The following is a 13,501-nucleotide window of genomic DNA, read 5'->3' on the forward strand; positions in this document are numbered from 1 at the left end:
TTATGACACTTTTATAATTGAGATGGCATGTTCCCATTTTACCTTACCTGATTCTGTATTTTTTGCCTTCTTATTTATTTACTTTTTTGATAGGGTTATGTTATGTTGCCTATGGTGGTCCTGAGTTCCTAGGCACAAGTGATCATCCCACCTCAGCCTTCCTAGTGACTGGTGAAACAGGTCTGTACCATCACACCCAGCTCAGCTCTTGCTTGTAATGTTGTTCCAATGAGTATTATTTTTGTAACTAAAAAAACCATAAATATTGCTAAGCAGCTTAAACTTTCACTAACCTCTATTCCTAGTTCAATTTAGGCCTTAGGTACTAAGAAACAGGAGATTGGTAGCTATATCAATAAAAGGCCTACCACAATGTCTTACTAGATATTCTAAAATAGTTGTTATTTTGTTTTTTGGTGCTGGAGATTGAACCCAGGGGCTTTATCATGAGATACATCCCTAGTCTCTTCAACTTTTTTTTTTTTTTTTTTGAGACAGGGTCTCTCTACATTGCTGAGACTGTCCTCAAACTTGTGATCCTCTTGCCTCAGTCTCTTGAGTTGCTGGAAGTGTGCCACTGTGCATGGCTAAAATACTTGGTATTCTAAAAATGCTTGTGAACCATGTGTCAGTGTTGATAGCCTGTTGAGAACATTTACTGCAGGGCTAGTTCCATCAATGAAAGTATGGCCTTGAAAGGTATTTTGGTATATAAGCAAGCTAAGACATTTTGGCTTACTTATTGTCTTATTTGATATAAAGTCACTTTCTAGAGTGATCTCCTCTGGGCACTTAAGCTGTTGGCATCCATGACCCTCAGGCAATCTTGGGGATTCTACATCCGAAATAAAAAATCATCCTCAAGTCTACACACATGGTAAACTTTCAAAAGCTTTAATGTTGTATTGTTAACAAGCCACAGAAAATCTATCAGTTCTCAAAATGATTTTAGTCTCTCATTTGGTAATAGCACAGTGATGTCTCACTGAAAAGCAATAAATAGAAGAGCAATACTAGAATGAGGACAATCTTAATTCTAGCTAACATTTGTACAGACAGAACACATTTTCTTTGACACCATAGCCTTTCATGTTCATTGTATCAATTTAATTGTAATTATCCCCCATTCCATTGTTATTTTTAAGAAATAGGGACAAAGGGTATATTTCAATCTTATTTATCTCTTTACACTTTTAAAATGGTAGAAAAGAATACTAAGTTTTTTGATCTGTCCAAAAGTAAAGAGAACTGTGAAGAAAAAATTCTGAGAGATACTAAAAAGGGACACTTATATAAGCCAGCAAGAAAGAGTAAGAGACTACACAGAGAGATGTGCAGATGTGACCATTTGTTGTGATGAGGTAGGCCATAGTTTGAGGCTTGAAGTCTTCTTGCTATGGGCTTATATAGCACCAGAAGGAACAAAAATAGTTAATCTGCTGAAAGAGAACATAAGTGTAGAAATTATAATGGTTGACCATATATTAATGAATATATGAGTGCCTCCAGATGTCTGGGACACCATACTATTTGTTCTTTTTTTATAATAATAGCAATTAATGATTACTGAAGTACTTTGGCATACTAATATTTTCTAATATTTTGATTAATACAACAATCTCATGAGGTAAGCCACATTAATTATCTCTATTTTATAGACAAAGAAACTGATACTCAGAGGGATATGACTTCTCCAAAGTCACATGAGTGGTAAGGTGGCAAGGGCATCAGGACTAGGATCCATATATTGCAACTTGGTCCAGTACCTTTTCTATTATACAGTGTTGCACTTTTATTCCCTTATTAGGATAGAAACACTGGAGACAGGTGGGTGTGGAGAGATAAAAATATTTCGATTGACTTTTGAAGAGTTCTACAGGAAAAGATCAGATGCTTTTACAATACTTGTAAAATATGGAAACTACCTTCTTGGGAATTCAGGATTCATGTTATCTGATTCCAAGACCTTATGACCTCCCGAATATGTTCTACATTTCATGGAGTAGCCTGAAGGAGAGACCAAGCAGGCCACTTAGAGCTGATATTACTTCAGAAACATATCACTAGGATGGACCTCAGCAGGAAATCTTGCCACAGTTTTCTGGAATTGTTGTGACTGAGCACAATGTGAAGAGGAGATCATGCTTTTCTTGCATAATAATTACCAAAAGGCCTCATATAATTAGCAACTATCAATTCTGACCAACCCAAGACAAGAGCCATGAATTTAAGGTAGATGTGTAGTAAAGAAACAGAAATTCATACGCTGTCATTTATTTTTTGAATTAACGAAAAAGATTTAAAAAAGAAATAGAAATTCGCTTGTTTTCTAGGAGTTGAAGTTATAAAGTGCCAAGATTTATAATGGAGGGGAACTAACCCTGTGTTTGGGACTCCTGCTTAGATGGTCAATGCCTTCATTTATAGAGTAATTTGAAAGGAGAAACTGAAATGAATTCCATCATTCTTGAATGGGGGACCAGAAATATTGGATACACCCTGAACATAGCCACCGACCTTTTTTTGTGAAGGCTAGTTAGACTGCCTATGCTATGCTTCCTATCAACTAGTTAAATAAATAATCCATTGAAAAAAAGAAATGGCCTTCTGCAGCCAGATTTATTCTGGGTGAACCCATGCAAGTTCCTGATAGTCACCATATCCTTTCCTCTTTCTTTATTAATTAGCCATTTCATGTTTTTTCTCCCAGGCATTAGTAGAGATTATTAAGCTTTTTTTTTTTTTTTGGTATGGGGATTGAACTCAGGGGCATTCAACCACTGAGCCACATCCCCAGCCCTATTTTATATTTTATTAGAGACAGGGTCTCACTGAGTTGTCAGTGCCTCACTTTTGCTGAGGCTGGCTTTGAACTTGCGATCCTCCTGCCTCAGCCTCCTGAGCAGCTGGGATTACAGGTGTGAACCACTGTGCCTGGCAGATATTGTTAAGATTAATAACTATAGTTTTTAGATATAAAATCTAGACCCCACATTTGTTTGTTTAGTCGTTTATTTGATAAATGTCTGAGTGTCTTCTATTCACAGGTTCATATTAGGTAAAATGCCAGGAACCAATTCACCACCCCACCTTTGTGCTGGCAGCTGGAAGTTTGCTGGGGAAGAAACGAACTTTATTTTTAGAACACACACACCAAACCACACAGCTCCTCAGGAAAAACCTTCAGAGCCCAACTGCCACCACAGGCTTCCCACAAGCCTCTCAACCTCCCCCACTCCTCCTGCTCTTGAGGCTGATTGGCTGGGTCTCGTGTGCAGAGCCAAAAAAAGTCCCCCAATGAGCAGCTCCGTGGTCTGAAAGGGCTGGGAAACAGCTCAATGAGCATCACCACAGAGGAGCCAATCAGCTGGCAGCTGGAAGTTTGCTGGGGCCCCTTTTAGCTGTGGCTCTCAACATCTTTGCTTCATTCTTACCTGTTGCCTATAAATGTCTGCTCCTTTACTAAGCTGTAAGTATCTCTGAGGCCTTATTCATCTTTGTGTTCCTTCTGTTACTGTCTAGAAGGCTTGTTATCAATAAAATAGTGAAGGAACTGAAGTGGAATCAAAGGACAGTAACAGATAAAAAAATACATGGAACTAGAACTGACTTTTCCTGTTCTCTTTTAAACGTGTTTCTATTTTTGACCTTTGAAAAACGTTTTCTTCCTGAAACCATTTCTTAACTCTTCAAGACAAATGATATTTTCTTTGACACTTGTAATGAAACTTGAGATGGACAGCTAAATTTTTATTATAACATATCAAGTAACTTGTGGATTTAGAATTACTGCCTGGTAGACTCCCTCAACTCCTTAGCATATATTTTGTTTGTTTGTTCGTTTTTTGGGGGGAACTTACTTACTCCTTTCTGATTTACTATCACCATCTCTTACTCTGTTCAGAACAGTTTACAATCTAACTTCTTCAATGAGAAGCCCTTTATTTGAATACAAGTCAGCTCACTGTCTTGAGACAGTGATGTACAATGTAAACATACATCCAATGGGCTAATAGGCAAATTTAATGGACGTAATTAAATTCTTACTTCTTTCCCCATATTCCTCTATACTTCACCTTTTCTCTTCTTCCAAATGTCAGAAATGGCAATTCTACTCATTTAGTTCCTTAAATCCAAAACCCTGGGGTCATTCTAAACTCTTCTCTGCCTCTCATATCTTTTTTTCTAATCCATCTGAAAATCCTGTCATCCATTCCTTCAAAAATCTCTCTAGAATCCAATCACACTTCTTACCACCCAACCACCTCTACCCTGGTCTAAACTACCATCATCTTGTACCTGGATTACTCTCTCCCTAATGACTCTCCGTGCTTCTGTCCTTCTGGAACCTCTTTTCAATGAAGTAATCAGAAGAACTCTGTTAAAACACAAGTCAAATCCTGTCACTCTTTCGTTCAAAGTCCTCCAGTGGTTCCACATCTGATGCAGAATAAAAGGCCAGACTCCTTATGGCCCATAAGATTAGAGGTTACATTTTGGCCTCTGACCTTACATCCCTCCCTCTCCCTCTTGTTTTCTCTAATCTTTCTGGAACATATCATTCCTGGGCTTCAGAGCTTTTGCATTTTGTTTCTTCTTCCCCAAGAAATCCACATGGCTTGGACATTCATTTCACTCAAGTCTCTTCTCCTATGTTCCCTTATCACAGAGCCCATCCCTGATCCCCTTACAGCATACCCCATTGCTCTCTTATCCTTTTTCTTGGCTGTATTTTTCTTCATGGTACTTATCATCACCAACTTTGTTTATTGTTTGTCTATGCACTAGAAGTAAAGCTCCTTGGGGGAAAAAGAAGTATTTATTGAAAGCCTATTATATGCCAGGTCTTTTTCAAGGCAGTGGGGATATAAAAGTTAATCAAACATAAATTAAACTCAAATGGCATTTCTATTCTACTGTATATATGGTGCTGAATTTACTCAACAAATATTTGAAGAATGTATTGAATAAATATAGCATATATTCAGGAGGATAACATAAATGGTTTAAAAGAAGAGGAAATTTGGATTGGCTCATTCAATTTTAACTCATTGGGCCACTCATCACAAATAAGAAATAGTAACATAGCCTCCCATGTGAAAGGCTGAACAACCAATCAAATCCCAGGATCCTCAGGCATTCTATATCACTAACTCTTAAGGTGTGTTTGGATTCCTCCCAGCTATACTCAGTAATTAAAAATACATGGATGGCATGATAAACTTGTCATTGGCACAGAGTGACCACAAAGTAGATATTCAGATCAGGAGGGAAGCAGATAAGAAGTGCTAAAAATTAATGAGAAACTTTGGTCTTGACCAGAGAGAGAAACTGTTTTGTATCAAGACAGAATAAACACTCTAAGGAAGATTAGTATTAGAGATGTTGGTAGCCAGGTTTAAATAAAGTGATTAGTGGAAAAGGAGGAAATTGTCTTCTTAAAGAGAAAATGTGAAAGGTTAGATGAAGAGGTAAACCTTACAAACCCTTTGACTTTCCACTTGGAGAGGGATAAATGACAATCCTGACTGTAAAAGACAAGCTCACTCTTATCTCTTTCTCCTCAGCAACCAGGAATTATGAAGGATTTGGTGGTATGGGGAAGAGCCTCTGGTGAAAAACCAAAGATGGAGTGATTTACATGCAACAGAAGATGGAATAATTATGAGATGAAAGGGATAATGACTGTCAGTCCCCAGGTTCTATTTAGCAAGAGGCTTCTAAGAAACTGGCTACAAGTTGGTAAAAAATGGTTACTTTTTGTTTCTTGGACTTGAAATTGAACATCAATTGTATGTAAATTGTCTGCTCTAGAGTACAGCCCTATTGGTTCAGTTCTCCATTAAAAGACCTATTGCCGCTGACACCTTCACTGACTAGAAAACCCTACCTGTCTTATTGTTCTGTCTTCTTATTACAGGATCTTTATTCTGAGTTCTTTTTCAGATTTCATCCAGTTCTGCTTCTTACCTCTGCTGACAAAGTCCTGGCCCCATCTCTTCAACAACTCCCACCTTCTGGAACTGCTTCACCACTGGCCCTTACTCACATTGACAAATGTCAGCTTAAAAATCTCATTTTCATCTTTACAAAATCATATTGCTTTGTAACCCCCTCCAGACACATATCATTGGCAGATGTAGCCAGACACATGCTGTCTTTGAATCCAGATGGCTTTGCAGCAGCCCAGAACTATGCATTCTATAAACCCTTGTGCCAAAGGGGTAGCATTCTGTCACATGATAATTTTGAAATAAGAGGATTTAAAGAACCTGCCCAGGAGCTAGCTCAGCATTTGGTTATGTCCCACCAAATGCATTGCTAGTTAACTCAAAACTATTACACCACACTGCTTTGGTGAAGGGGCAGTGAACATCACCAACTTACATTACAAACACCAATAGTGAGCCAGATACGAAGCCAGATTCTGAGGTTATAGAAAGAGAAATGAATTCTTATCCTGAAGGAACTTAAAGACTAGTTCTAGAAGCTTTAGATTTGGACACAGTAGCAGATATAAACATTGATATGATTATTATTGGAATGAAGCAATTATGTAAGTGTCAGCATGGTGAAACACTCTGTCAATTCCAAAAATATGACCAAATCCTTTTGGTGGCCCTAGAAGATGTGGGATGTCCCCAGGACAGAGGAGGTCCTTATGGAGGGTGATATTGAGAGACACAAATGCTGCTTTGGTTCTCAGACATGCTGAGAAAGTGCTGAAGGTATTTGGAGTTGGAGGAGGGAGGATCCTTGTATATATCAGTTCTATGTCAAAGATATTTTGGTACATTAGGCTGGAGAAATTTTCTGTGACCTTGGATCTGTGGACAATATATGAGATGATGAAGGGTGTTTTTATTAAGAGATAACTCAGAAGTGACAAAGGATCATCTGAGTAGACTTACCATCTGCTCCTTCACTGCTTTTGCTTCTTTTATTGCGGCGAACACGCCTACTTTCCTCATCAGAGTATGACTTTTCATCAGGGAAGAAGAAATTCAGCAGGGCCATCTGTGCAAATAACAAGTAAATGAGTGAAAGGTTGACCCTAGTCAGCCATAGCCAACATTAAAAGAAAAAAAAAAAAAACGAAAGCACAAAAAGCAACTAGTTTTCATTAGAAGGTCTGCCTTTACTTTAAAGTCAACATGTCTGAAGCCTGACCCTATCTTGTCCTGCATTATACAAATGCTTTTAATTTTGATACCATTATTGTTTGAACCACAAAGGCATAAAATTTTAGTTAATTTCTGAATCCCCTCTCTTCTTCCCTGAATATCTAGTGAGTGATACAACAGGTCACAAGTGTCCATGGGTTCAGAGGGCCTAGCCCCAAATTTCTAACTCTCCTCATATATACTAATAATGATGCCTGCCCAGAACTAGACTTGAGTTTGCTACTCCTCTTTGGACCTCATTATTGTAGACCTCTGATTTTGTCATATTCCTGTTTATGGTGTACTTTGGTTTGGTACTGAGGTACCCTGTATGTCAACACTCTGTGGGAATTACTCATAACAAAGTGAAAAATTATTTTCTTCTTTTTCTTAGACTCCTACAACACTTGTAGTCTAAAAAAATAATTTTGATCATGTAAATAAGTAGATTATTTACCCTATTTAATAATTTTTAAGGAAAAGTTTACTTGCCCTCCTCCACTACTAAGTTGTCATACAATAATATATCCTAATAAAATATGATGGTTAGGAAAGGAAAGATTAATTTTGGTACTTGTTCCTCTACTGTCTTGTAATCACTGTCTCTCATAATAAAACAAAGTTTCATTTGTGAATTATTATAATCCTGACTCAACAACTTACTAGCTGTATAATCTTAGACAAATCATATAAGCTTTAATTTCCTCATGTGAAAATAGGGATAATAGTTCCTTTCTCATAAAGCAGTTGTAGGATTAGCACAGCACTTATCAGCATGTAACATGCACTCACTAAATGTTCACTATTACTATTATAAAAATTAATCATCAAAATAGATAGGTTAGTTTGAAACTGAAAAAAGAATGAACTGAAATAAAATGAATCTGCATTTTATTCTAGTGTCAAAAAGAACAATTCCAGAGTTTCATGTCTCTTGCATCTCTTATTAGTTGTAAAAAATGAGTTGAACCCCAGAAAACCTTAACATTCCATACAAACTTTGTTTAAAGCCCTGTGATTTACTGTTTATATGAAACATTTATATCCAATAGCCTTAAGGTGCAGGGTTAGCATCTTGGAGGGTACATTAATATGTTAAATATCAAATTAATTTTTTTTTCAAAAATTTCTTCGTAAAAAAAAATTTCTTCGTGAAACATAAAAGCCATTAAAAAACACACACACACACAATACAAAGAAGTACAGTTCATTATATTATTACAAAGCAACACTCCAGCAATTAGTATCAGATGGAGAACTAGAAACTACCAATAGCCCTGGAAGCACACCTAGGCCTCCTTCCAAATCTCCACCCTGCTCCTTCCTCACCTAGAAGTAGCTACTATTTGACTTTTGTGGTAGACATTGCTTCACTTCATTATGCATGTATTATTTTTAGTTTTGTCCAATCTTAAACTTTATGAAACACACATAGTATGCAGTGTTTTTTTTTGTGTGTGTGTGCATGCACGCGCATATATATACATATATATTCTCACATACATGTGTGTATATATGTATGTATATACATATATATGTATACATATATACATATAAAGATGTATATACATCTTTATACATATAAAGATGTATATATATCTTTATACATTCATATATATATATATATATATATATATATATATATATATATATATATATATAATCTTTCAGCCTTCATTCTGGCTGTCTCATTTCCCTCATCACTAATGGGCTTGTTGTTTTGAGCACAGAGGGAAGTCCAGATCATCTTTCTTTATTGTTTCTACAGTTCCAAATTCTGACTCATTCAGGTTTTATGAATATACAGGTAATCTCTAATTGATCAATAGGATTGCATTTTAAAATGCATTTAGATTGAACCATATGAAACTGCCACTTCTTTATGTCAAAAATGGCTGAATATCAGCAATTTTACATGGTTCAACTGAGCAGGATTTCTGAGTCACTTGTTTGGAATGTAAAATGCATTTTCCCACAGAATCAACATAATGATGTCTGGCTAGATCCACAGAAAGTTACTTAGTCCGCAATATAAATAAACTAATGTACTAATAATACCATAAAATCAGACTGTTATTTTACAATAAAATCTCAATCATTTGCAACTCTATAAGTCATTCTGGATAGAAGAGTTTTCTTGAAGACTTTTGAATGCTGAAACTTACTTCAACTATATTGAATAGAAATTAGTCTTAATTTAGGGCTCACTGAATATGTGGAAGATTATTTGCCCGTACCCTAAATGGCCCCAGTCCACTATAATTGAGGGGGTTCATTATTATTACAACTACAATAATGCTTTGCTAGAGAGGAGATTAAGGTTCTCTGAGAGTAAGAAGGGAAGCACCCAATACAGACCAGGAGTAGATGAGGCTTCTTGGCAGAGGTACTACCTATTTGATCCTGAAAGATGTCAAGGATTCAGGATAAATGCAAAATTGAAAAGGAATTTCAGGCAAAGGGAGAATTGTGTTTTAAAGACCCAGAGTAAAAACAGAGAATAGCAGTTTTTGCAACTACAAATAGTTTAGAATAAGTGCTAGGAGGTGGGGAGGAATTGTGAGAAATGAACCAAGGGTTGTTCAGTATCTTATGGAATTAGATCATGTTAAGGGAATTTAGACTTGGTCCTATGGCAGTGATCATCCGAAGGATTTTTTTCCTTTTCTAAAATTCTGTACCTTATGAAAATTTGAGGTAAAATTTACATATAATAAAATGCATGAATTTTAACCATACAGTTTGAAGAGATTTGACAAATGTATATATCTTTGTAACTACCACCCATTCAAGATACAGAACATTTCTATCACATCAGAATTTTCCTTTGTGCACCTTCTAGTCATTCTCCAGTACCTGTCCCAGGTAACCACAGTTTTTATTTCCATCATCATATCTTAATTTTTCTCATTCTAGACTAGCATCTCACAAAATAATTTTTATACATATGAATATGATTCTTCCTTCAACATAATGTCTGAAGTCATTCACATTGTTGCATGTATCAGTAGTCCATTCTTTTTAGTGATGAACAATATTTTATTGTATGCCTCTATCATTTTTTAAAATGCATTCACTCATTGATGGGCATTTGGGTTATTTCCAGTTTGGTCTAGAATAAATAAAACTGATATGAACCTCCATGTATAGGTCTTTGTGTAGATATGTTTTAATTTTTCTTGAGTAAACACCTATAATGTAAACTCTGGGTTACATGATATGTGTCTACTATAAGATAGTACGAAAATATTTTTTTCAGAGTAACTGTACCAGTTTATATACCCATCAGCAACATACAAGAGTCCTAATACTTTGCATCTTCACCAACACTTGGTATTATCAGTAATTTTAATTTTAGCCATTCTGGTGGATATAAATTAGTGTTTCACTGTGGTTGGTTTTGAATTCTTAAACTTCTTTTTAATGTTATCTCACTGTAAACTATCAGATTTCACTTCCCTTACCTGTAACATCTTTTGTGGTCCCTTCAAATTTGCTGCTTATAATTTGCTATAGGCTTGATATCTATTTAAAACTCACCAGATTCATGCACAAACAGAATAAAAAGGCAGTGAGAGTGAATTTGAATGGCTTTTACAATAAGTAAGATGCATATTCTCTGGTGGCTTAGAGACCATTCATTTACTACTTGATTCCTGGGTGCAATATGAATGAATACATGAATTTATCATCTAACCAAGTTCTATGTGGGTAAAGGATAATGTTATTCCTAGGGAAAAGGGATTTAAAAATGTAAATGGAGAACCTCCATGCTACACCAAGTACAACTCCAGAGGTTCCTTCATAGTCTGTGGGCTCCTTCATGAGTGCAGTTCCTATAAGAGGTCTGGCAGGGCCTTATGCACCTCATGTCCTGGTGGTGATAGTGAGACAAGATGCTCATGTAGTTACTGTTCCAAAGTATCTGATGACAGGTTGTGAGAACTCAAGCTCCCAGAACAAGAAGGATGAGGGAGAAACAAACTTCTGCAGACAGCAGAAAAAACTCCAGCTTCCATGTGTAGTAGGAATATCTCAAAAGTCCCTCAAGAGACGCTGTTTATGGGTACAAGATATCCATAAGTCAAGTGTTCATTAGAAGGGGAATGCCTGTATATGAAAATGCTTTGAATGGTTTCTATTTTCTCAATAAAATACAGATAAAAACAATACAATATACTGCTTCAAAGGAAAGAGATTCCCTATTCACAGTGCTTTGAGTCTCAGAGGTAGGTGGATAAACTATCCTCTATATAGCATAATGGTTAAGACAAAAATCAATTGCTGTTCATACAAGGAGTCTAGGATTCTAGCTTTAGTTTTGCATTCATTAGCATGGCCTCCAGAGGCAAGTTGCAGAATATGAACAAAACAGCCTTCTCTTAGAATATTGCTTTCCTATTGCACAAGGGAGGAGGCATCAGGAATGTTGGCCACAGCCAGGAATTTTGCTCAAGGGGGAAAAAATCTAATTCTTTACACTTTATTAAGTGATTACACCCTTGTTTCTTATGGTAAAATTACATGGTAAACAGCACCTGCAGATTACAGGGATCTCAGCTGGAAACAATTCATTAGCAGTGAGACATGAGGGATACATCCATTATTGCTATTTGACTCTCTAGATATTACTACAAACATATTTTCCCTAATATCTAAACCCACAAAATTATTGGGTACTTTTTATATGACATAGAAAGAATCTAATTCATTTCTATTTCATGGTTAATGAACTTGATTGTTCTAGATGATTCATACGACATGACTCACAAGCCTCTTAAGAGAAGGCGCCACACATCATCCATAATTTTATACCTTGTGCCAAGCCCTCGGTCTGGCACACAGTAGGCCCCTAATTTATACATGTCTATTAAAAGAATAACTGAACTACCCCAGTTCATTTATGCTTTTATAACAAAATACCCGAGACTGGGTAATTTATAAAGCACAGAAATTTATTTTCTCATAGTTATGGAGGCTGGGAAGTCCCCCAAGGTTCTGGCACATTTGGTTGTCTGGTGAGGGCTGTTTTCTACTTCCAAGATGGTGCCTTATTGCTGTGCCCTCTAGAGGAAGAAATGCTATCTTTTCACATGGTGGAAGGTGGAAGGACAAGAGAGCTGAATACTTCAGGAAGCCTCTTTTATGAAGAACTTTATCCTATTAATGAGGGAGGAGCCCTCATAGCCTATGTACCTCTTAAAGGCCCTACTTCTTAATACCTCCTTATTGGCAACATCTGAATTTGAAGGGGACACAATTCAAACTATAGTACATATTATCACCAATCCATTCCTTAAAGTCATAATTTTATCTGACCCTAATTGGACCTATTTTTGGAGACAATCATATAGAAGTAGGCTAAGGACTCAATATGCCATAGGCAGGAAACAAATCAATGAAATCCAAAGACTGAGAAACCCTATAATTCAGTAGTATTCAAACTTTGGTGTGCTCAGAATCACTAAGCACGTGTAAGAAAATGTAGAATCCCAGACTTTCCTCTCCCACAAATTAGACTGATGAAGCCTGAGGTTGGACCCTAGAATCTGGCTTTTCAACTTGTCTACTAGTGGATTCTGACACAGGCAGTACTTGAATCACACTTTAAGAAACCGCTATATTGTTAATTTTTCAATCAGTTCATTATCTACAGATCAGGAAGGCTAAGACCTATTTTTTCTTTCCTGGTAAAATAGGTCTCCTGCATAGTCAGTGTTTTCACCTTTTCTTCTGTTATTCTTGGAGTTAATCTGTTTGTAGAAATTGGTACTTCATCTCTCTCAATAGGAGGCAAGTACATACCAGTACCAGATCTTGTAAAATCATCAAACTGCCTATTTTGAAAGAAGTTTCACTTTTAATATTTATCAATAACTGATCTATTTTTCTTATTTCAACCACTGCCATCACCACCATCAACTATCAACAATCATCTTGGACCTTCAAATAAAATAGAAGCATTTAGGCCCTGAAATATTCAACAAAATCTCCAAGTGATCCTACTAAAGCAAGATATGAGCATGAGTGAAGTAGGGTTGTCCAAATGCTTATTAACATGTCATGGATTATAAAATGAATACAAAAGGTGGCACTGAACACACTTGTAATCTTATTAAGAACCCTTAATTCAACATGCTCTGATTGTCAACAAAAGGTCTGTAGAAAGGGTTCATTCAAAAGGTTATCATCTGAACAAACACTGAGTCCTTACCATATGGAGAGTGCTGAACTAGACACCATCTTTCACACACATAGATGAACATGAAAATAATACAGTGCTTCCATGTAGTGCGAAGATAGCACTACATAATAGGAGACAGTAAGGTTTCAAACAT

At 36.4% G+C, this 13,501-nt stretch overlaps 1 protein-coding gene across 9 annotated transcripts in view; it reads right to left on the reverse strand.

Moving 5' to 3' along the window:
- The window catches only part of EDA (ectodysplasin A), a 358,694-nt gene that overhangs the window by 73,132 nt on the left and 272,061 nt on the right, over positions 1 to 13,501 (reverse strand). For 8 of the 9 annotated variants that reach the window (XM_081276598.1, XM_081276596.1, XM_081276599.1 and 5 more), the window contains exon 2: positions 6,912 to 7,017. In XM_081276598.1, the coding sequence (XP_081132724.1) occupies positions 6,912 to 7,017 (106 nt within the window). Of the gene's footprint in view, positions 1 to 6,887; positions 7,018 to 13,501 lie in introns of all 9 variants that reach the window. The other variant, XM_081276602.1, reaches the window with a different exon arrangement.

This window comes from Spermophilus citellus, assembly GCF_964194105.1.
Source record: "Spermophilus citellus genome assembly, chromosome: X".
NCBI lineage: Eukaryota > Metazoa > Chordata > Mammalia > Rodentia > Sciuridae > Spermophilus > Spermophilus citellus.